At 37.9% G+C, this 26,090-nt stretch overlaps 1 protein-coding gene and 1 pseudogene across 4 annotated transcripts in view; one reads left to right on the top strand and one right to left on the bottom strand.

The window, feature by feature from the left end:
- The window catches only part of RPRD2 (regulation of nuclear pre-mRNA domain containing 2), a 101,762-nt gene that overhangs the window by 28,106 nt on the left and 47,566 nt on the right, over positions 1–26,090 (bottom strand). For 2 of the 4 annotated variants that reach the window (XM_030324464.1, XM_030324466.1), the window contains exons 2-6: positions 23,205–23,334; positions 5,103–5,203; positions 4,169–4,246; positions 2,579–2,631; positions 1,851–1,977 (exon numbers count right to left, since the gene is read on the bottom strand). In XM_030324464.1, the coding sequence (XP_030180324.1) occupies positions 1,851–1,977; positions 2,579–2,631; positions 4,169–4,246; positions 5,103–5,203; positions 23,205–23,334 (489 nt within the window). The remainder of the gene's footprint in view (positions 1–1,850; positions 1,978–2,578; positions 2,632–4,168; positions 4,247–5,102; positions 5,204–23,204; positions 23,335–26,090) is intronic. The other 2 variants (XM_030324467.1, XM_030324465.1) reach the window with 1 other exon arrangement.
- On the top strand, positions 24,198–24,352 carry LOC115522457 (annotated as a pseudogene).

Here is a 26,090-nt window from a genome sequence, read left to right as displayed (position 1 = left end):
TCCTACCTGAAGATCCCTGATAATTTGTTATCAGCAGAGTACAAATCACGAATTGTTTTTTCAATAATAGTGATAGTACAAAATGTTACTTACTCTCCTAACTATCCCCATCTTTCCCAGTGACTACCAGAACATGGCTTCAGATGTGGGTACAAATTTTGACTTTGCTTTTTATCAGCTGTATAACTTGTGCAAGTTATAATCAGTGTTCAGTTATAACCTGAAGCCTCAGATTTCTCATGTACAAAATGGAAGTTTTTAGTATGCTTCTGGGTTGTTGTGAGTATTAAATTAGGTAACGACTGTTAGATTTAAAGTATGGTGCAAACGGGTGCCTGTGTGGCTCAGTCAGTTAAGCGTCCACCTTCAGCTCACATCACAATCTCATGGTTAGTTAGTGAGTTCAAGCCCCATGTCAGGCTCTGTGCTGACAGCTCAGAGCCTGGAGCCTGCTTCGGATTCTGTGTCTCCCGCTCCCTCTGCCCCTCCCCCACTTGTGCTCTGTCTCTCAAAACTAAATAAATGTTAAAAAAAAAAAAAAAGGTTTTTAAAGTATGGTTCAAGAACAAAACAGGTGCCAAAATGAATAGTTGGCAGCCATTTACTCATGATTTCAAAAATATTTATCAAATGCCTATTATGTAGCAGGCATTACTCTAGGTACTAGGATACTGCATGAACAAATAAGGATAATTTCTACCTTCACGAGATTTACATTCTAACACTTTTTTTTTTAAGTTTGTTTATTTTGAGAGAGAGAGAAAGTGTGAGTTGGGAAGGGGCAGAGAGAGAGGGAGAAAGAGAAAATCCCAAGCAGGCTCTGTGCTGTCAGCTCAGAGCCTGATGTGGGGGTTTGAACTCACGAACCATGAGATCATGACCTGAACCAAACTCAGACACTTAACTGACTGAGACACCCACACAATCCTCTAGTACATTATTAATTTATTATTTATAATTTACAACCCAAGGAAAAGAGACCAACTAACTAGATGTTATGGGGCACTACACTGACCTTACTAAAGAACATACCCAGGGGTACCTGGGTGGCTCAGTCAACTGAGCATCTGACTCTTGAGTTTGGCTCAGGTCATGATCCCAAGGTTGTAGTATCAAATCCCGTGTCGGGCTCTGTGCTGAACGTGAAGCCTGCTCAAAATTCTCTCCCTCCCTGGGGTGCCTGGGTGGCTCAGTCGGTTAAGTGTTCGACTTCAGCTCAGGTCATGATCTAACGGTCCGTGAGTTCAAGCCCCTCGTCGGACTCTGTGAGGTCCATTCAGAGCCTGGAGCCTGCTTCGGATTCTGTGTCTTCCTCTCTCTCTGCCCTTCCCCCACTCATGCTATGTCTCTATCGAAAAATGAATAAACGTTAAAAAAGAAAAATTAAGAAGATTCTCTCCCTCCTTCCCTCTGTCCCTCTCCCCAGCTCATGCTCGCTCTCTGCAATAGATAAACTTTAAAAAATAAAAAATAAAGAACATACCCAAGCCACATTATCACACATGTGAAATACATTTGTCTATATATAACCTAACACAGCAAGAAAGCACTAGAAGTAAGGAAAGGGAAAGAATTGTTTTATGATTTTTTTTAGATTTCTTTTTTCCCCTGCTTTATTGAGATACAATTAAAATATAACACTGGGTAAGTGTAAGGTATGTAATGTGAAAGACAGGACTTTACTTATGAAATTCATATGCATGAAATCACTACCTGGAAAACCAGAAGTGCCACAACTGGTCTCCAAAATCTAAGGTTCTCTTTAGGGGAGAAGCCAGTCTAATCATTGAAAAATTACAGACCTGGGAACAAAATCTGAGGTATTCTATTTAAAAAGATGTAAGTATTACCTTTTAAACACTTGAGAGTTTCTGTGCTGCACACATCCACCCTCATAGTCGACAGCTGTTTTTCCTTCAACTCTATCTGATCCTCTGAGCGCTTGTACAGTAACAGCTCTTCAATGAGGGCCTGGGACTGAACATAGACCAGAGTCATATTCATTTATGAAATCATTCATTTACTCTATTCCCATTAACATAAAACATGTCTAAAACCTAATAAAACCAAGAGGAAAGAGGCTCTTTGCACTTCCTCATAATCAGAGATATTAATACCAATTTTCATACCAAAACTGTATTTTTAGTTATATACTTTAAAAGATCCTATCCTTGATTATTCAAAGCTAATTGATGCATACGAAGTTAAGGCTAAGACGAAGGTCCATTTATATCTTCCTTAAATTTTAATGAGATACACATAGTGTTATATTAACTCTAAGCAAGTTCTAATTTAGTAGCACTTCACCAAAGGATGAACCCCTTGTCAGGGGCCTCGGCTGGTAATAGCACCTGGCTGGTCACAGATATTCTGGAAGAAGGTTAATTTTTCCATTAAGGCAACATATAAAACTCTGTGTAATATAATCCCAATCTAGATTGCTTCAGAACAGTTCAAACTTGTTTAAAATATAACTGATGTACAATTGAATAAAAATAAATTTTACTGGACTATATAGGGAACTATAACAAAACGGGTGAATAAAGCTTTGGCATGTTAAATGCATTCTTTAACTTACTCGAAATTCGGCAACTATCTTAGACTTGAGAGCAGCTTTTGGATTCGTGGATGCTGTTGAATTAAATAAAAGGTCATTAAGAATACAGACACAAAAAGTTGACAAATAGTGAGGAAGTTTTTCAGGTCTATAATTAAGGGTGTATTTATGAACATATATCAAATATGCACATTTAAGTAATAATATAATTCCTAGAATAAGTATTTCTGTAATATTTCATATTCCTTGAATATTCATATTCCTCAGATAAGAAATTTCAACACTTCCACGCATGGCCAATATAAAAGTGTACTCTTTATTTATTTAATTTAAAAATGTTTATTTTTGAGAGAATGAACACAAGCAGGGGAGGGGGGGATGAGGGGCGGGGTGGGGCAGAGGATCCAAAGCAGGCTCTGTGTTGATAGCAGTGAGCTCGATGCAGGGCTTGAACTCATGAACCGCGAGATCATGACCTGAGCTGAAGTCGGACACTCAACCCACTCAGCCACCCAGGCGCCCCTAAAAATATACTATTTAGATACATCTAACCTACTTACCTCCAACAGACCCTTTAAATCACAAAGTCCTAGAATTATGGATTTGGAGATTCTGAGATACATGAAGTACCTTGTTTCCTAGTCTGAGTATAAGAGGATCTCAGTACCTCAAATTAAGAGTGTTCAGGAGCAGGGACATCCAATTAATCCTGAGCACTGGCTGAAGAAAATTGCTTACAAACATCAACTCTATTCCTACGATTTAAGCTTTGGATTTCTTTTTCTGCTGACTCAATTCACAGCAAAAACAGGCAGGGAGAGTTCTAAGCACATTACCACTGTGGTTCAACTTGGGCTGAAATGATGACTCTTGCTCTTCCTAAGCATGCAACTTATGAGCAAAAGGATGTCAGGACTCCCTTAATCATGATGAATATCATATACTTGCTGGAGTGAAACCATCCCAAGTGTCTTGTTTTACCTCCCAATTCTCACTGTCTTCTACCTCGTTCCCTCCACACCAAGTCCTTCTCAATATTCCTCAGTTTGGCCCACAGCAGCCTATCACGTGCAGTATTCCACTCCCTTGATCTCATGCTGGGTAAACATGAGAAATATAGCAGGAGCTCCTGTTAGAGAGTGGGCTTCTGGCCAGGATTTGAGGCCCATGTCTAATCTGGTAGAGTGTCCCCAAATCTGAAGGATTTCATGGCTCCCACATAAATGCTTCTTAATGCCTAGTCTCCTCTTCAGCTCTGTTGTTTAATGCCAGCTGCCTCTACCTTCATATATCTTTCAGTCTGAGAGTTAGCCTGGGCACTATCAAGCATTTTTCTTCTTTCACTCCCCCAACTACTCTTGAATCTTCACTCATTTAAACCCTTTTTCTGCATTTCCTTTGTTTAAAAGTAGGGGTTTTTTTTGTTTTTGTTTTTTTAAAGAAGTAACTCCATGATGGCTTGTTTAGTATAAGTCACTGGGTCACTCTCCCAGGCCTGGAAAACACAGGCTTCCCCATGGTTTATGCCAGGTACGATGTCAAATGGTCTACATTTTCTTCTGCTCCAAAAAGAGGAGGTAATTTTATATTAGTTGAGATTTTGTTCCTTACTTTGTGATTTCTTCCACTGCTTATTCGGTTGTTTGTTCAGATTTTCTTTCAGCTGCTTCTGAGTTTTGAAAGTGGTACCTGGAAAACATTTCAGTTTTTGCAATCTGGCATTATGGGAAGCTGTTCTGTCTGTCCACTTCAGTGTCAAAGTTGTAGCATTGAAAAAAGGCAATCCGAGACTGTGTGTTGTTTTTCTTTCTTTTCCTTTCATTTTTATAAAAAAAATAAAAACACCCACCAGATCTAAGAAGCTGTCAAATAAACATGATTTCTATCATCAATAAAATCACTGATTTTTGAGAATAGGGCAGGAAGCTTAAAAATACTAGTTACCACATTCAAATGAAGAATTTAACAGCTTCTTAGAAGATACTATTTTTAAAGCAAATTTCTAATCAAATAATGTCAAGGTGTCAGATATCACCAACTTCCATTTAATGACTCAAGTAAATACACCTAATACATCGGAAGTAAATAACTTCTTAGAAATACACAATTTATTGCAAATCTAAACCAAAACAGAGACTAAAGAATGCTTAATATATATGCTTAATATCAAATAGCTTACTGGAAACTGAAACCCCATCAAAAAAAATCCTCCAACAGTAAATGGACAGGGCAGTAATTGTTAAAACACGAATAGTTAAAAATGCTCAATGTAAAGTGTAGGAAAATAATCAGCCATCATCACTTAATATGCATGACTTTCTCTAGTCAATACAAACAAAATCCAACCCTCCCCAAACTAATTCTATTTAAATTTTAATTCAAACAGATTTTTGTTAAGTATTTAATTTTAAATAAATAGGGCCCAATTCAAAACTTTATTTTTCATTGTTATGCAACAGGCCTACATCTATAAAATGTATATAATTTTAAAGACTCAATGATTTTTTTTTTTTTTTTTTTTTTTTAGGAGAGAAAATACACTTACTCAAAGCTTCTCTCAGTGCCATTATCATTTCTTCTGGGTACACATTTCTATCTTCCCAGATTTTGAAGATTCGTTCTATAGACTTAGAGACAGATGGATCCCTGAGAAGAAAAAGTGACACAGACATATAAAAATGTGAATTTATATCTCAAACTAGAAATCTGAAACAAAATTATTTTCCAAATGTCTTCTGATGTTTAAGATATTTTTTTTTCAGGGTGCCTGGGTGGCTCAGTCAGTTGAGTGTCTGACTCTTGACTTCAGCTCGGGTTGTGATCCCAGGGTTGTGGGATCAAGCCCTACGTTCAGCTCCACACTGAGCATGGAGCCTATTTAAGATATTTTCTCTCTCTCTCCTCTCTCCCTCCCTCCCTCCCTCGCTCCCCCCCCTCGCTTGCATGCTCTCTAAATAAATAAATAAATAAATAAATAAATAAATAAAATTTTTTTCCCCTACAGTATCTAGTAAGCTAAAATCTTCACTCTTTTGCCAAACCATAAGAGACTCTTAAAAACTGAAAACAAACTGAGGGTTGATGGGGGGTGGGAGGGAGGGGAGGGTGGGTGATGGGTACTGAGGAGGGCACCTGTTGCAATGAGCATTGGGTGTTGTATGGACACCAATTTGACAATAAATTTCATATTTTAAAAAAATCTTTACTCTTAAAAATTTTTCATTTTAATTTTTATTTAAATTTTTAAAAATTGAAGCACAGTTGACACATTAAGATCATAAACATTCTTATTTAACACTTTTTATCAATGACGTTTATGAGGTTATCGACAGTGCGCTAAGCCTTCTGAAGGATACGAAGTTATGGGGGCTGGTCCACATGCTCGCTGATGCAACTGGCATTCCAAAAGAGCAGGTGAATTTAATAAAATGAAATCTAATATAGAAGCATCTGGCCCCCAAACCAACTATACTAGTACAGAATGAGAGTACAGTGTTTGGCAATGCTATAAAGTGTGCTTTTTCTTAAAGGTACAGTTGGAAATAATCATGAATCAATCATGTACTGTAACAAGTTTTTCAGAAGGCTATCCCCTAATACTGTAAGAAAACATATCTAGAATGAGGGAGGGGAGGGTTGTCACTTTTCTGTTTGCTTTACAGATGGGAGTTCTGCATCAGCTGGTCATCATACTTTAAGGAGGAATATTGTTAAAGTAGAAGTATTTGATTACTAGGAAGCAAAAATTAAAATCACGTCTTACCTGAAACTGTAGAAGAAAAACAATGCAAAAGAAACAAACCAAAACAAAACAAGAAGACAAAATGGGAACTTAATCTCTTCCCAGGTGAATCCACCAACCCATATGGAGACTGAAGGTAAAAAACTGAGTGATACCGGTTTTATGGCTCCTTTCAAGCAGGAGACTCTATAAATCTGTAACATCATGTATCACAAAAGACTTTTTAACCAAATAACAGCATGTATAGGAAAGAGAAAATTGTATTAAACTTCTACAGATATTTTCTACGGATTTATGAACCAAGGCACTCTATTCTCATTTCTTGTTTTTTACGCTGATAATCTTCCTCTCATATACATTTATATATATATATATGTATATATATATATTTTACATATAATAGTATATATAGTATTCATACAGTAATATTATAGTAGTATATAATATATATAACTATGTTATATATTATAATCACTATAATATAAATACTATATATAATATATACACATTATACTATACATATTATGTGTATACATAACACTGAAATAATTATGGGAAAATATAAAGAAAAACTTGACTGATTTTCACCAAATGGAGACTTACAGTCTACCAACTTCAGTATTCTACCTTTAAGTCTTTTTTTCCACTATGGATGCTACTATTGTATATGAAACCAATTTTATATTATGTATGTGTGTGTCCATAACTGTATTCTATTCTTTTCATTTAATGAAACAAGCATTTCCCAATGTTCCAATCAATTCCTTGTAAAAATTACTTTTAAGTTTTTTATGTTTGTTTATTTTTGAGAGAGAAAAAGAGAGAGAGAGAGTGTGAGCAGAGGAGGGGCAGAAATAGAGGGACACACAGAATGTGTAGCAGGTTCCAGGCTCTGAGCTGTCAGCATAGAGCCCAATGCAAGGATCGAACCGAACCCATGGACCGTGAGATCATAACCTGAGATGAAGTTGGACACTCAACCGATTGAGCCACCCTTGCATCCCTAAAAATTACTTTTATAATGACAATACTCTATCATCCAAAATTTATCACCTGCCTACTGTTATGTACACTTAGGGTTATTTCTAGATTTGTTACTATAATTAATACTGCAATAAGTATTTTTTGATCAAAGTCTTTCTCCTTAATAATGCCAAAATGTTTTTTTCTAAGAGGGTTATACTCCAACCACCAGTGTAAATATACTGTTCACCAAACTTCTGCAGCAATGGTTGGTCTCACTTCAATTTGTATTCATAATCTCAATTTAACCATTTTACCCTCTTAAAAAATTTTTACTCTCAAAAATGTCATTATACTTAGAAGTAGAATCACCCCAGACCTAAAAAATTTTCAAGATTTTGCCACATTTTCTTCATCTATCTTTTCTTTGTTACAGTATTTTTTCCTTTTCATTTTTTTACACTGAAGATTTATTTTTTAGTTTATTTTTGAGAGAGAGCAAGCGAATACAAGTGGGGGAGGGACAGAGAGAGGCAAGAGTGAGACACAATCCAAAGCAAGCTCCAGGCTCTGAGCTGACAGCACAGAGCCCAACACGGGGCTTGAATCCACGAACTGTGAAATCATGACCTGAGCTGAAGTCGGATGCTTAACCGACTGAGCCACCCACGTGCCCCAAACTGAAGGCTTATTTATTTTTTATTTTAGAGAAAGAGAGAGAGCATGCATGAGCGGGAGAGAGGGGAAGAGGGAGAGAGAGAATCTTAACTAGGCTCCACGCTCAGCATGGAGCCAGATGCAGGGCTCGATGTAACTAACCGTGAGATCGTGACCTGAGCTGAAATCAAGAGTCAGAGGCTTAATTGAGCCACCCAAGCACCCCAAGATTTTATTTTTAAGTAATCTCTACACCCAATGTTGGGCTTGAACTTGTAACCCCAAGATCAAGAGTCACATGCTCCACCAACTAAGCCAGGCAGGTGCCACTTTGTTGCACTACAGTAAAACTTTGGTTTGTGAGCACAGTTCGTTCTAGAAACATGCTTGTAAACCAAAGCACTCGTATATCAAAGTGAATTTCAAGAACCATGGGGTCAGTTGTGATCATGTGACATTTGGCATCATATTGCGAGACATCACTCATTTATCAAGTTAAAATTTGTTAGAAATGTTTGCTCACTTAGAGGAACAGTCACAATACAAGTTACATTCAAGGTTTTACTGTATTTTATTTTATTTTTTTTAATTTTTTTTTAATGTTTATTTATTTAAAAAAAATTTTTTTTTCAACGTTTATTTATTTTTGGGACAGAGAGAGACAGAGCATGAACGGGGGAGGGGCAGAGAGAGAGGGAGACACAGAATCGGAAACAGGCTCCAGGCTCTGAGCAGTCAGCCCAGAGCCCGACGCGGGGCTCGAACTCACAGACCGCGAGATCGTGACCTGGCTGAAATCGGACGCTTAACCGACTGCGCCACCCAGGCGCCCCTAATGTTTATTTATTTTTGAGACAGAGAGAGACAGAGTATGAATGGGGGAGGGTCAGAGAGAGAGGGAGACACAGAATCTGAAGCAGGCTCCAGGCTCTGAGCTGTCAGCACAGAGCCCGACGTGGGGCTCGAACTCACGGACCATGAGATCATGACCTGAGCCGAAGTCGGACACTTAACCGACTGAGCCACCCAGGTGCCCCAAGGTTTTACTGTATTTTAAAGCAAATCCCAGCTATCATGTCATTTTGCCCCTACTCTAAAAAAATTCTAACAGTTGGTTATACAACAATAGTGCTACTACCATGCCTAATAAAATTAACAATAATTCACTGGCACCATCTTCATTTGTTCTATAATCAAATTTCCTTGAATGTTTAAAAAATGTCCACTTATGGTTGGTTTGTTTGAATTGGGATTCAAAGAAGGTCAACACATTGCATTTGGTTATGTCTCTTAAATCTTTTTTAATCTAGAGCAATTAGATTACATTGTTCTCAGTATTTTTCCCATGCCATTTACTAATGCTGCAGTTGAGGGGTCAGCTCTCCAGCAGAACATTCCACACTCTAGCTTTATTTATTTGCTTCTGTTGGTGTCATTTAACTTGTTCCACTGCCTGAATTTCTTCTAGATGAAAATTATTTGCATTACATACATGCTTAAATTGGGAGAGTGAATACTTAACTAATGATACTATATACTCTATATTGTATCCTATCAGGACATACACAAATGTCTGGATACCCCACCTTTAATAACACTAAAACTGATCAATGGAATGAGGTAATATTTTCTCTTGTGAACTGCGCCTATCTGCTCACTAGCATTTTAGTGTTTATCTAAGGATTAAGTTTATATATAAAATATTAATTATTTTGCCAACATTACAAATACCTTTGCCCATTCTGCACTTTAATTTTTAAAAAAAATTTTTTTAATGTTTATTTATTTTTGAGACAGAGAGAGACAGAGCATGAATGGGGGAGGGTCAGAGAGAGGGAGACACAGAATCTGAAACAGGCTCCAGGCTCTGAGCTGCCAGCACAGAGCCTGATGCGGGGCTCAAACTCACGGACCGCGAGATCATGACCTGAGCCGAGGTCGGCCGCTTAACCGACTGAGCCACCCAGGAGCCCCAATGTTTATTTATTTTTGAGACAGAGAGAGACAGAGCATGAACGGGGGAGGGTCAGAGAGAGGGAGACACAGAATCTGAAACAGGCTCCGGGCTCTGAGCTGTCAGCACAGAGCCCAACGCAGGGCTTGAACTCACTGACCGCGAGATCATGACCTGAGCCAAAGTTGGCCGCTTAACCGACTGAGCCACCCAGGCGCCCCTGCACTTTAATTTTTAAGTTACATTTTACAACAGAATTTTTTTTTAAGTTTATTTTGAGGTGGGGGGAGGGGCAAAGAGAGAGAGAGAAAATCTCAAACAGAGAGGAGCCTGATGCAGGGCTCAAACCAATGAACTGCAAGAGCATGACCTCAGCCAAAATTAACAGTAGGACGTTCGGGGCGCCTGGGTGGCTTAGTCAGTTAAGCGTTCTCCGACTTCAGCTCAGGTCATGATCTCACGGTTCATAAGTTCAAGCCCTGCATCAGGCTCTGTGCTGACAGCTCCAAGCCTGGACCTGTTTTGGATTCTGTGTCTCCCTCTCTCTCTCTCTCTCTGCCCCTCCCCCACTTGCACTCTGTGTGTGTCTCTCTCTCAAAAATAAACATTAAAAAAAAAGTATATATATAAAAAAAGAGTTGAACGCTCAACCACCTGAGCCACCCAGGTGCTCCATAAAACATGTAATTTTAAAACATAGCCTTGTTAAAATAAAAAGTGCTCTCTACTGCCACTTTGTAAGTATAGGAAATCTACCAGAGACTTAAAAAACTGTAACTTATTTTCTTTTATTTCTCCTTTAATGATTAACATAAAAAAATAGCTGCATAATTTACTTTATTAAAAAATTTTTTTTAATGTTTATTTTTGAGAGAGAGACAGAGCACGAGCGGGGAAGGGGCAGAGAGACAGAGGGAGACACAGAATCTGAAACAGGCTCCAGGCTCGGAGCTGTCAGCACACAGCCCGACACAGGGATGGAACTCCGGAATGGTGAGATCATGACCTGAACCGAAGTCGGACACTTAACTGACTGAGCCACCCAGACACCCCTATTTGCATAATTCATTTAATTCATTCTACTGGGTATAGGATATAAAGTCAAGTTCTAATCTAAACAGATCTCCCATTAATTGTTCCAATATCATAACTTCTCTTTTCCTTAGATATACTGTGCTTCCTCTAGCATATATTCAATTATTAATATTTTCATAGGCTGCAAATTCTGTTCTGTTAACCCATGTTTACATTACACAGTTGACCCTTAGACAAAGTTGGGGGAGGTTAGGGGTGCTGACCTCAAATCCCTGCAGTTAAAAATCCACACACAACTTCTGATTCCCCATTAATTTAACTACTAATAGCCTACTGCTCCCTTACCAATAACACACACAGTTGATTAACGTATTTTGTATGTCCTATGTATTATATACTGTATTACAATAAAGTAAGCTAGAGGGACACCTAGGTGGCTCAGTCAATTAAGCATCCGACATGAGCTCAGGTCATGATCTCACAGTTCGCGAGTTTGATCCCTGAGTCGGGCTCTGTGCTGACAGCTCAGAGCCTGGAGCCTGCTTCAGAATCTGTGACTGCCTCTCTCCTGCTCACACTGTCTCTCAAAAAAAAAAATAAATGTTAAAAAATTAAAAAAAAATAAAGCTAGAAAAAAATGTTATTATAATCATAATGAAAAGACATTTATACTACTTTACTGATTGACAAATATTCAGGTATAAGTGGACCCAAGCAGGTCAAACCCATGTCATTCAAGGGTCAGCTATACTGTATTATCTCCAAAGCTATAGCTAGCTTATCTTCCTTCAGCACAGCTGCATTTCAAAACATTTCTTATATTCTCACCTGTTTATTTTTCCAGAGTAAATTTAGAGTAATGCTAAGTTCCAAAAGAGAGGAAATTTTGGTATTTTTAATTTGAATTAATTAGGCTGCTATATTAATGTGGAGAAAGGATTAACTTTCTAGTAACACTGAAGAATTATCAACACATTATTCCTCATTGTAGCAAAGCATTAATATTTATGAATTTGTATTCAACATTCCCCCAAAGAACTTATTCATAAAGGTTTCAACATATTTCCTATTACGGCTATTTTTAAATATTTCACATATTTTATTGCTAGTATGCTCACTATCCCTCCTATTACTAACTTCTCAGACTAAAATTGATACAAAAGTTTACTTATGGTAAATTGTCTCAGCTTTTGTTTCTCTGGAATTATCTTTATAAGGTTTGAATGGTTCTTGCAAGTAGTTTTGCTTTGTACCTATAAATGCTATAAAATACTTTTCACAACTGCCACCTGGCTTCCACCGTTGCTGTTGAGAAGTCTGTGGTCAATCTAATTGTAGTCTTGTGTATGGGATGTCTTTCTGTCTTCTCTTTAGCATTGTTTTTTATTTTTTATGTGGTAAAATAAAGCTTGCCATTTTAACCATTTTTTAAATGTGTTAACTCAATGGCATTAATTATATTCACAATGCTGTACAACCACTAGCACTATCTATTTCCAAAACTTTTCATTATCCTAAACAGAAACTCTGGAGGCACCTGGGTGGCTCAGTGCTTGAGTGTCCAACTTTTTATTTCAGCTCAGGTCATGATATCATGGTTCATGAAGTCAAGTCTGACCTCGGGCACTGTGCTGACAGCCTGATAGCGTAGAGCCTGCCTGGGATTCTCTCTCTCTCAAAATAAACAAACATTAAGGGAAAAAAAAAAACCCAAAAAACAAAAAATGAGAAACTCTGTACCTGTTAAACAATTAACTCCCTGTTACCCCCTCCCCTAGCTCCTGACAACTTATCTGTTTATTGTCTCTACTTGGATATGCTTATTCTAGATATGTTAGCAATTTTTTTTAATGTTTATTTATTTTTGAGAGAGAGAGGAGAGAGAGCGCATGCACGCATGCATGCATGCAAGTTGGGGAGGGGCAAAGAAGAGGTGGGAACAGAGGATCAAAGTCAGACACTTAACCGAGCCAAAGTCAGGCGCTTAACCAACTGAGCCACCCAGGTGCCCTCCACCATTTTAAGTGTGCAGTTCAGTAGTGTCAAGGGCATTCACACTGTTGTACAATCAATCTCCACAACTCTCTTCATCTTGCAAAACTCAAACTCTATACCCATCAAACATCATCTCCCCTTGTCCCCTACAACCACCACTGTACTTTGTAAATTTGACTACTATAGTTACTTCATCCAAATGTCATCACACAATACTTGTCCTTTTGTTTTTGTTTGTTGTTAAGTTCTTTTCAAAGTAATCTCTACACCCAATGTGGGGCTGGAGCCCACAACCCTGAGGATCAAGAGTCGCACACTCCACCAACTGGGCCAGCCAGGCACCTTGGTACCTGTCCTCTTGTCACTGGCTTATTTCACTTAGCATAATGTCTTCAAGGTTCATCCATGCAGGATTCTCTCCTTTTTAGGGTTGAATGGCATTCCACTTTATGTATGAACCACATCTTGCATACCCATTCTTCTGAAAATTGGTACTTGGGTTGCTTCTACCTTTTGGCTATTGTGAATAAAGCTGTTTTGAACCCTCATGTACAAATATTTGAGTTGCTGCTTTCATTTCTGAGGAGTAAAGAACCAAAAGCAGAACTGCTACCTTATACAGAAATTCTATGTTTAGAGTTTTTAAGGAATCATCAAACTGTTTTCCATAGCAGTTACACCATTTTACATTCCTACCAGAAACATAGAAGGTTTTCCCCATCCTAACACTGGTTATTTTCTGGTTTGGTTTGGTTTTGTAATTTTATTACAATGACTGGGTGTGGACTTCTTTTTTATTTATCCTGCTTAGTGTATGTTATGTTGCTTTACTGCAGATTCATGTTTTTCATCATTTTCAGAGAGTTCTCAGCTATTACCTCTTCAAAAGAACTCAGAAGTTCTCTCCTCTGGAAAGTTATTTGATATTAATTAGGCCTCTTATTCCGATCTTTTTTCCACCTCTCTCCAACTGCTGCATTTAATTTCTTCAGAACTAATTTTTTAAATTTTTTAAAAATATTTTTTAATGTTTATTTATTTTTGAAGGATAGAGACAGAGTGTAAGCAGGGGAGGGGCAGAGAGAGAGGGAGACACAGAATTCGAAGCAGGCTTCAGGCTCTGAACTGTCAGCACAGAGTCTGACACTGGACTCAAACTCACAAGCCGTGAGATCATGACCTGAGCTGAAGTCAGACACTTAACCAACTAAACCACCCAGGCGCCCCTCTTCAGAACTAACTTCTAGCTTAATCTTTTTCCTTTGTAGAATACCTGTTGGTTCTTTTTCAAATCTATCTACGTATCTTATCCATTGTTCATTTTATTCCATTTAATCTTTAACATTTCTCACATAGTTGTCTTATATATTCTTTCTGATAATTCTATCTGAAGTTCACTGTAAGGGGATCTAAAGCTGTTGATTCTCCTTCACAGTGGTCTGTCTTCCAATGTGTTTGGTTATTTTTGATTATAAGCACATATCTGTTTGATTTTAATCTATGGGGTTCCTGGTGGTCTAAGAAGGAAATGTATTCTTCGAGAGAAAATTTATACCATAAGCCAGGGGTGTTCAGGACTCGAAATCACTTTACTCTTTTCTCCAGAGTCCCAGTCTAACCCCCAGATCGCATGGTATTGACATAGGCATATTGGTTAACGTCAGCTCTGATAGTCTACTATGTCCATTATTTCTAGGTCAGCTTATATTTTGTCAAGAATGTAACTGTTTTATAAAAAAAGGAACCCTTTGGAATTGATGGCTGGCCATTCAGCCAGAAGTCAAATCATAATATCTATAAATGTATGTCTTTCCAACTGGACTACAGAGCTTCTTCACAGCAGAGATAATAACTTATTTGTTGTTTCTTGGGCACCTACAAGGTGCTCACTAAATAGTAACTGAATACATGACAACTGGTTTTGGTTATTTTCAAACCAAACTATTCACTATGAAGTCCTCAAGTAAAATATATTGGAAAAGTAGCAACTGTTAAGAAAATATGCAATTAAGACCAGGTTATAATATTGTAAAAGCAGCACCCAAGATGGAGAAACTAGAGGTTTTAGTTCTGGTTTAGTAAGAAGTCTTTGGGGGGCTAGATTGGTTTGTTTATTTATTTAGATTTTATTTTTTAAGGGCCACCTGGGTGGCTCGGTCGGCTGAGTGGCCCAACTCTGGATTTCAGCTCAGGTCATGATACCAGGGCTGTGAGATCAAGCCCCGCATGGGGCTCTGTGCTGAGCATGGAGCCTGCTTGGGATTCTCTCTCTCTCTCTCTCTCTCTCTCTCTCTCTCTCTCTCTCTCTCATCTTCTGCCCCTCCCCACTTTCTCTCTCTCTCTAAAGAAAATTAAAAATTAACAACAACAAAAAACTTTCTAAAAGATTTTATTTTTCAAGTAATCTCTATACCTGACATAGGGCTTGAACTTAACCCTGAGACCAAGAGTCCCATGCTCCACCAACTGAGCCAGCCAGGTATCTCTAGGTTTCTTCATTTGTAAAAGTGATTTTTACTAATTTGTTGGCTCTAAAATTCCTAAATTTGTTCATTATTTATACAAACACAGAACTCTCAAACTTCTACAGTTCAACCACCTCTCTCTCATATTTAGGAATTCTGTGAAAATAAAACCAAAACAAAACCCAGAATGGCAGTTTTACTTACCTTGTTATTCTAGGCCTCTATTTTAGCCATTACTGATCACAATCTCAATTTCTACAGAATGTACAATTATTACCACATACAACACAAGAAATTAATTATAAACTGTGTTGTTTGACTTATAAGTAACAAACAACAAGCTGACCTTATAGAATTGCTAAGATATCCAACAGATACTTCCTTTGCTAGCACCCCCCCCCCCATTTCTGACTTTAAAACAGCGAAGTATTGGCAAATTATTTCAAAGCATAAAGTTGATGAAGAGTACAGAAGGATGGGGTGCCTGGGTGGCTCAGTCAGTTGGGTTTCAGATTCTTGGTTTCGGCTCAGGTCATGGTCTTGCGATTTTGTGGATTCAGGCCCTATGTGGGGCTCTGCACTGGCAGTGTGGAGCCTGCCTGGAGTTGTCTCTCTCTTGCACTCTCTCTCTGCCCCTCCCCCACTCACGTCCTTTCAGAATAAATAAACTTAAAAAAAAAAAGAAAAAGAGTACAGGAGGAGGTGCCCAGGAATCACAGTCAAAATAAACAGAGCTAAACAGCACAATCTTGTACCTCACTCAGGGGAGTATTTTTCATCAATATCTTATTTCTGGGATTTCATGTATCAGGTGCTTAGTGAATATTTGCTAACTGACTGAATGGAAGACTAAATAATAGGTCAACTTAAGGAAATAATCAGTATTTAATCAAAAACCTTGGAGTTTAGAAATTAGATGAAGATAGATTTTACCTCTAAAAACTTGCTACTCTGTATCTCCTAAAATAATCTCCATTTATACAACTTATCTTTTTTATTTGCCTATAACAAATATTTTCCCTAGTGTGTCACTTGTCATTAATTTTATGGTGTCTTATATAATGCAGAACTCTAATTCTGATGTAATTAAATTCATAAATATTTTATTATCAGTTCTTTGTGTCTTTATAACAGCTTTTTAACCATTAGAGTCATAAAAGTAGATTTGTTTCTAACATTTTTCTAATTATAAATTTTTTTTTAATGTTCATTTATTTTTGAGAGAGAGAGAGAGAGAGAGTGAGAGCAAGTAGGGGAGGGGCAGCAAGAGAGGGGGAAAGAGGATCTATAGCAGAGAGCCTACGGTGGGGCTCAAACTCATGAACTGTGGGATCATGACCTGAATCCAAGTCAGATGCTTAACCAACTGAGCCACCCAGGTGCCCGTGTTTCTAACATTTTAAAAGTTTTGTTTTATACACTAAGGCAATTTATTTGGGATATATTTGTGTGTAAGGTATAGAAAAACATTTAACATTTAATTTTATTTTTTCTGCACGGAAAGCCTACGTTCCAAACTCACTTACTGAAGAGTTCATTTTTCCCCCAATGATTTGTAATGCACTTCTACCATTACAACTTCTCCCACATATGTATAGTTCCATTTCTGGGCTTTCTGTTTTGTTCCTTAAATCTATCCTTACACTGATACTACATTCATTTATAATTACTATAGTCAAATAATAAATCTTGATGTTTCGTAAGTTAAGTCCTACTCACTGCTAACCAACAGTCTTGGCTACTTCTAGACATTGACTCTTCTATATGAACTTTAGAATCAGTATAACAAGTTTCTTTAAATGTCCTATTGGGATTTTTATTAAACTGTACTATACTTACATGCTATTACCTTTTGTAACAGTTTATAATTTTCTCCAGAGAAGTCTTAACACCCTTTTATTCTAGATACCAAATATGGCTTTATAACTTTTGTTACTGTTATGTTTTTCTATATTTTTTGGTTGGTTATTTCTGACATATTGAAATAACCTATTGATTCCTAGATGTTGATTTGTACCCAGCAACCCTGCTAAATCCTTTTTAGCCCTTGGATTTCCTATGAAGGTAATCGCAAAGTCTCCATATATCTTTTTACAGTTTTATGATCCCATTGGTTACATTCTATAATTCTTTAACGACTACAAATTAGATTTACAAAGTAAGTATAAAGCAAATACCACGGGAACCTGGGTGGGTGGCTCAGTCAATTAGGCTTCTTACTCTTTTTTTTTTTTTTTAATTTTTTTAGTGTTTACTTATTTTTTCAACGTTTATTTATTTTTGGGACAGAGGGAGACAGAGCATGAACGGGGGAGGGGCAGAGAGAGAGGCAGACACAGAATCGGAAACAGGCTCCAGGCTCCGAGCCATCAGCCCAGAGCCTGACGCGGGGCTCGAACTCCCGGACCGCGAGATCGTGACCTGGCTGAAGTCGGACGCTTAACTGACTGCACCACCCAGGCTCCCCTAGGCTTCTTACTCTTGATTTTGGCTCAGGTCATGATCTCAAGAGTTCTTGAGTTTGAGCCCCATGTGGGGCTCTGTGCTGATAGTGCAGAGCCTGGTTTGGATTCTCTGTCTCCCTCTCTCTTATCTCTCCCCTGCTTGCACTCTCTCTTTTAACAACAAATTACAAATTGCAATGCAAGCATGATAACATATAAATTGTTTTCATTTTATCAAGCCTATAATACTTACTATTCAATTATTTCACCATTTTTCTTCATCTAAATTACTGAAAATATTTTTCACAGCATATGGTGAAATCATTAGTGCCTTCACTTGATGCAAATAATTATGTATATATTAAAGCCATATTTAATCTGTTCTCATTAGCTTCTGATAAAGTAGTATCATCTCATGCCAAAATATGCAATCACCAAAAAAAACAAAAACAAAAAAACCCCACACCAAAAAAACACACCAAAAAATGCAATCACAAACACATTAACACAGCTACTGAAAATGAGTTACAGAACTGCTATAAAATATTCATACAGGGGCATGGCCAATTTTCTTAAAAAAATTTTTTTTAACATTTATTTTTGAGAGACAGAGACAGAGCACGAGACGGGTAGAAGCAGAGAGAGAGAGAGAGGGAGACACAATCTGAAGCAGGCTCCAGGCTCCAAGCTGTCAGCACAGAGCCCGATGTGGGACTCAAACCCATGAACCACGAGATCATAACCTGGATTGAAGTTGGACACTTAACTGACCGAGCCACCTAGGCACCCCAGCAATTTTCTTAATGTTAGGTGCTGACTTCCTTAATGATTTCCTTGTATTTCTTCTATCTGTGGGACGGCTTGATAGAATCCATTTTATTAATACCAACAAATAGTTGTTTCATACCCCATGTGTAAGCCAAAAGGGCATGCTCATAGGTCTGACCATTCTTGGAGTTACTTTCTTCAAATTCACCAAACACCAGCAGCAACAATCAGGACAGCACAGTCAGCCTGAGATGTACCTGTAATCATGTTTTCTATAAAGTCTGTGTCCTGGAGCATACTGAGGATCACATAAGACTTGCTGTCTTTAATTTTCACAGGGAGGTATCAATGGTGATGCCATGGTCACGTTCAGCTTTCAATTTATCGAAGATCCAGGGGTACTTGAAGGAGCCCATTCCCATAAAAGCAGCTGCTTTCTCATATTTTTCATCCCATCACATTTGTGATCAAGTGGCCAGCAGTGGCAGACTTGTTTTCCAACAACAACCAGTGTTGATATAAATCCTCTCCTTTACCATTCTGGCTTGGCTTTAGCGGTGGTTTTCATGACACTTGTGTTCGGGTGGCAAACCCATTGCAAAACAGGGAGATGTTCTTATGGAAAGATTTCTGACTGCTGATCGAATTTATTCGGTGGTTATAGGATTATTAAGTCCTCAATTTTTTCTTTGAGCCATTTTAGTTACTTGTATTTTTGATGAACTTAACCATTTTGTCTAAATTTCCAAATTCACTGGAATAAAGCCGTTCCTATTATTCTTTTATGGTCTGGAACATCTGTAATCATACCCACCTTCTACATTCTTTTTTCAAAGTTTTATTTATTTAAGTATTTACTCTACACCCCACATGGGACTCAAACTCATGACCCCAAGATCAAGAGTCATATGCTCAAGCGACTGAGCCACCCAGGTGCCCCAAGAACGGAGCCACCCAGGTGTCCCCAATTTCCTATCTTAAAGTAGTTTTGTATCATTTATTATCAGTATTCTCATCTGCAAAATGAAGATAATACTTTTTGCCTCTAATTATATTATATAATTGGTTTGAGAGTCAAAGAATAACAAACATGGAAAGGAATGTGTTAAATTATATACTAATATAAAAATATTTTTAAAAGAAGGGTCACAACAGTGATTTGGTAACATTAATTTGTTAATAATAATCACAGGAGTAATCGTTATTGTCAACCTCAACAACACAGCAGCAACTAACACTTATTAAGTGTTCATTATATGCCAGTGGCTTTTCTAAGCACTCTCTCTATATAATATTAACTCATTTAGTTCCCACGCTCTATGGGGTGGGTACTATTATTGGCAGATTTATACAGATAAGAATATACAGATAAAAAAACTGATGCTAATTTATTTTTTTTATGGGTTTGATGTGGAAACCCACTAGTTTTATTTACTTTTCTTTTTCAAGTTTTTATTTAAATTCCAGTTAGTTAACATTTAGTATAATATTGGTTTCAGTAGTAGAGTTTTGTGATTCATTCACTTACATACAACACCCAGTGCTCACCACAAGTACCCTCCTTAATACCCATTTAGCTTACCCACTTCCCACCTCCCCTAAATTGAGGCTAATTTATATTGCCTAAAGTTATATAGCTGGAAGGTGGCAGAACCAGGATTCAAACCCAGGTACACTGGTTCCAGAGCCTATAGTGTTAAATCATCATAGCCTGAAGTGAATGAAAAGGATATCAGACACTGAGAAAGTAGTTAGAAGAATATCATAATAATATAAATACATCAAATAGAGATGATAATGGGAAATTTAAAGGCAGAGAGAAAAGGAGGGAGAAACAGGAAAATAATCAGCCTCTGGTAACTAAGAAATGTAGAGACAAGAATTTAAATTACTAAGGGGCCATTATAAGATGAAAAACTGTAAGTAAGACATTTAAAAAAAAATGAAAAAAAGGGGCGCCTGGGTGCTGGTTGAGCATCTGACTCTTGATCTCAGGTTGTGATCTCACAGTTTGTGAGATCAAGCCCCCTGTGGGGCTCATGCCGACAGTATGGAGCCTGCTTGGGATTCTCTCTGACCCCCTCCCCTGCTGGTGCTCTTTCTCTCTCTCTCTCTCTCTCTCTCAAATAATCATTTAAAAAAATGAAAAACTGTAAGTTAAGTTTAGGCGGACTATACTGTAAAATAGAAGTAACAGGTGGGTGGGTGTCTGGGTGGCTTAGTCTATTAAGTGCCCAGCTTCAGTCCAGGTCATGATCTTGCGGTTCATGAGTTTGAGCCTCATATCGGGCTCTGTGCTGACAGCTCAGAGCCTGGAGCCTGCTTCGGATTCTGTGTCTCCCTCTCTCTCTGCCCTCCCCCCACTCACACTTTATCTCAGTCTCAAAAATAAATAATATTAAAAAAATTAACAACAACAAAAACAAATAATCCAGTGAAGAAATGGGCAAAAGACATGAATAGACACTTCTCTGAAGAAGACATCCAGATGGCCAACTGACACGCGAAAAAATGCTCAACATCACTCATCATCAGGGAAATAGAAATCAAAACCACAATGAGATACCACCTCACACCAGTCAGAATGGCTAACATTAACAACTCAGGCAACAACAGATGTTGGTGAGGAGGCAGAGGAAGAGGATCTCTTTTGCACTGCTGGTGGGAATGCAAGCTGGTGCAGCCACTCTGGAAAACAGTATGGAACTTCCTCAAAAAATTAAAAATAGAACTACCCTATGACCCAGCAATTACACTATTAGGTTATTTATCCAAGGGATACAGCTGTGTTGTTTCGAAGGGGCACATGCACCCCAATGTTTATAGCAGTGCTATCGACAATAGCCCAAGTGTGGAAAGAGCCTAAACATCCATCAACGGATGAATGGATAAAGAAGATGTGGTATATACATACAATGGAGTATTACTCAGCAATCAAAAAGAATGAAATCTTGCCTGTGCAACTACGTGGATGGAACTGGAGGGTATCATGCTAAGAGAAAATAGTCAGAGAAAGACACGTATCATGTGACTTCACTCATATGAGGACTTTAAGAGACAAAACAAATGAACATAAGGGAAGGGAAGCAAAATTAATATAAAAACAGGAAGGGGGACAAAGCATAAGAGACTCATAAATATGGAGAACACAGGGTTACTGGAGGGAGTGGGGGGGGGGATGGGCTAAATGGGTAAGGGGCATCAAGGAATCTACTCCTGAAATCATTGTTGCACTATATGCTAACTAATTTGGATGTAAATTAAAAAAAAAGAAAATTAACAACAAAAAAAGAAAGAAATAGGGGACTAAGAGTCAGAAAAAAATCTCAATTCTATTCTCACCTCTTTTACTTAAATTGACATTTTACTTTTGGGCAATTTCTTAACTGCAATGGGCTTCAGTTTTCTCATTTTGTAAAAAGAAATAATAAAATTCAATATGCTTCCCTGCAAAGTTAGTCACCGTGAGTTGCAAATAACATTTGTATAACAATTTTGAATTTATAACCTATTTCTACACAAACTGTGGGAGATCAAGAATCACACACTCTACTGACTGAGCCAGCCAGGCACCTCTATTTTATGTACTCTGACGTGGGTATAAATCTGTATTACACAGCACATTCAAGTAGGACCAAAATAAACACCTCAACTTAATAATCCAAAGGAAGGAAAAGGGATCGTTCTGTTTTTAATGGGTTAATACTAACAAATGGATCGGTAATATGCAATAGTCACGTTATTTATACAAGCATATAATACTATGCTAGTCAATATATAATTTGAGTTAATATTTAACTATTTTGATTGTTCCATATAATTGTTTATCCTCCAGTTGGGTGTGTATGCCTCTTAAACCAAATAAACAACTTGCAAATATGGGTGAAACACCAGGAAAACACTATTAATACAGAGTAAAAGTAAGATCAAATGTTAAGTATTCCATACTTTGGGAAACACTGCATACAATTTCACTAAGGATAGAATAAATCAATACGAGGTTGGGAATAAATATTTCCATATCTCTTTAATTACACAGATGTCATAGAGGGTGCAAGATTTCAAAAAGACTGCAAGAAGAAAGGAAATGTGTAAAAGAATATGGAAACAGAAGAAACAGTTGGAAAGTACTCCCAACCAAAGAATATGACCAAGAGATATATATGGTCAAGGTAGTAAAGAGGGAGAGAGTAAATAACAAACAAGCTTTCAAAAAGGGAAGAAAGAAGGGCGCCTAGATGGCTCAGTTGGTTAAGGGTCTGGCTTCGGCTCAGGTCAAGATCTCAGGGTTCGAGAGTTTGAGCCCTGCATCAGGCTCTTAGCTGTTGGTGGAGAGCCTACTTCAGATCCTCTGTCTCCCTCTCTCTGTGCCCCTCTCCAACTTGTTCTCTCTCTCTCAAAAATAAATAAAAACATTAAAAAAAAAAGAGAGAGAGAGAAGAAAGAATGTTTAAAAGAAAAATATGTGTATTAGTGGGAAAGTTACATGAACAATTTGAGCAAAATATCCTTCGGTCTTTAAGCATGTAGAATTATTAACAATTCTTACTAACAGGTAAAAAGGTGAACTAAAATTCGTAATTTTCTAAGCTTAGATCCCAAAAAGCAGTAAGAATTTACTTACTTCACTAGAGCAGCTGCTTCAGGAAGGACATCAGCAAATGATTCACGGAAAATGATTGCGTTTTTCCTTTTGCAGTTCTGGATGACATCATTAGCAAGGTAGAAGAGATTCAAACGGTGGGGATAGGCAGCTAGAAATGACAAAAGACAATAAATTAAACCAAATGAGTCAAATTACACTTAGTTCAATTATTCTAAATACAGTATTCTCAAACTGTGTAAACTATTATATGGGTGTATAACAGATAAACAGAAAAATGAACTAATGGATCAATTTATTGAAATTGGTACCTAAAAACCTTGACTCCTTCAGGTTAATTTTCTGTTCAAGGTGCTCCTTGGGTAGATTTCCATTTCACTTTGTAGATGTTTGGCACTAAAAACCTCATTATCTCTGGAGAAGCTAAAATGAAATTGTTCTCCGGAAGTTCAGCTAACTGCAAATACACCAGGGTTAATGGAAAGAGTATGGGCTTTAGAACCACCCGGAATGTGACCTTAGGCAAACTGCTTAACCTTCTCTACATTATTATTGTAGATAGACTCTTTTTTTTTTTTTTTTAATCAACTAGTCCACATACTACTCAGATACACCTAAATCCTGCTATCTGCTACTTACAGCACTAGGTCCTAGGACATAAGTAATTTGACCACACACCTAGATCAAGTTTTTCAAAGGCCAAATCAATCTGCCTTCTAGAACCTCAAGCAAAACCACCCCAAGTTTCATTATATCCTAGACAAGTTTAATGTCCTTTTGGATGATCCATCACATTTTCTAGTCTCTCAATATCTTATCTTAAATTCAGTGACCTCCAAGAACCACTCTTCTGTGCATTTTAAAATCCCCTTTTCTGACCACAGCCTCCTACTCCCCTTCTATCTGTTCATCAAGATCTAAGTTCTATATTTTCTCTAACTTTAGTCACTTTTTTTTACTCAATTTTTTCTCTATCAATTCCACAGTCTTTGATCTATTATTTAAACCATTCTCATCGCTTCTCGGCCTTTTGGCTAAGATCAAGTGTATTATTTAAACCATTCTTTTATTAAAACGTTCATTTTCGGGGCGCCTGGGTGGCTCAGTCGGTTAAGCGTCCGACTTCGGCTCAGGTCACGATCTCGCGGTCCGTGAGTTCGAGCCCCGCGTCGGGCTCTGTGCTGACTGCTCAGAGCCTGGAGCCTGTTTCCGATTCTGTGTCTCCCTCTCTCTCTGCCCCTCCCCCATTCATGCTCTGTCTCTCTCTGTCTCAAAAATAAATAAACGTTAAAAAAAATAAAAAAAATAAAAAACGTTCATTTTCTTTTCCTTTTCTTCCCTAATCTAGCCTTTCCATCACATGCATTCAACAAAATCCTAAATCTGGATCAATCTAAATGCCTTTACTGCACCTTTATTTCTGCTCCTGGATTGTGCTGGAGAAAAATCATACCATCAGGAGGACTGAAACCATATAAATCTAATCTCCTTCAACTGGGCCCTTGCCACTACAATGCTACAGTGCTTCCACATGTTCTTTTTTTTTTTTTTTTTTTTGGTAATCTTTATTTTTGAGATTGAGAGTATGAGCAGGGGAGGAACAGACATAAATAAAGGGACACACAGAATCTGAAGACGCTCCAGGCTCTGAGCTGTCAGCACAAAGCCCAACATGGGGCTCGAACTCAAGAACAGTGAGATCATGACCTGAGCCAAAGTCAGACGCTTAACCGACTAAACCACCCAGGTGCCCCTGCTTCCACATGTTCTTAATCAGCATCCTCTTTCATCTGTTAAGAGTGATTTCAAATTTTTACCACTCTTCTCAAGCCCCCTGTTTCACCACATTCCTTCTCACTCTCAACAGATAAGTTTATATGCTACTCTACAGAGAAAGCAGAAGTCATTAGATGGAAATTCTGTTTTCTCAAAAAATGTATCCATATTTAAACCCAACCAAATCAACTTACCTGAGTCAGTTAAGATCTTTTAGATTCAGGTATCTAAAAGAGTCCTCACTGTCTCCACTTTAACTCCTGTAACTATACGAGAGACTTTTTTTTTTTTTGCTGTGCTTAAAATATGCAATCTACTATGCTTAAGAATTTTACACAAATTATGCCATCTCATTTATGTTGCCACCAAACAGCAATTACCAAGGTTACCAGTAAATTCCAAATTATTAAACCCAATGAAAAAATTTAAAATGTTACTTCATTGTGGCTTCTGGCACAATGTTATGGTAATGTTATGGTAATTCCTCTTTCCATTTCTGTCACAGCCACCTTCCTGGTTTTCCTACCTCTCTGGTTCCTTCTCCATATATGCAAATATCTACATATATGTGCAGATAGACTGCTCCATCCATGACCATCCTCCTTTAAATGTTGAAGCTCCCCAGGGTTCTCTCCTGAGCACTCTTCTCAATTCACCCATGGCACGATGTTTTAAGATTTCAGGTTTTAAGTCAGATAGTTTGCTCCATTCCTGACTTTGTCGCTTATCAGCCTTGGGGTTTTTTACACTACTTAACTCTCCTATATTACACTTTCCTTTTCTTTGTAAAATGACAACTTCATAGAGTTGTTATAAGAATTAAATGAAGGGGCGCCTGGGTGGCTCAGTGGGTTGAGCATCCGACTTTGGATCAGGTCATGATCTCCTGGTTGAGTTCAAGCCCTGTGTCGGGCTCTGTGCTGACAGCTCAGAGCCTGAAGCCTGCTTTGGATCCAGTGTCTCTGTCTCTCTCTGCCTCTCCCCGATTGATTCTCTGTCTCTCTCTCTCTCTCTCAAAAATAAAAAGAAAAGAATTAAATGGAACAATGTATGTAAAGCATTCAGGACAGTGCTTAGCACACAGAAAATGGAATGCTACCTGCAAAACTGTCCACTTGTACCACTTTAACT

This window comes from Lynx canadensis, chromosome C1, assembly GCF_007474595.2.
Source record: "Lynx canadensis isolate LIC74 chromosome C1, mLynCan4.pri.v2, whole genome shotgun sequence".
NCBI lineage: Eukaryota > Metazoa > Chordata > Mammalia > Carnivora > Felidae > Lynx > Lynx canadensis.
The sequence above is the reverse complement of the archived record's forward strand: the minus strand, read 5'-3'. Positions and strand labels throughout refer to the sequence as shown.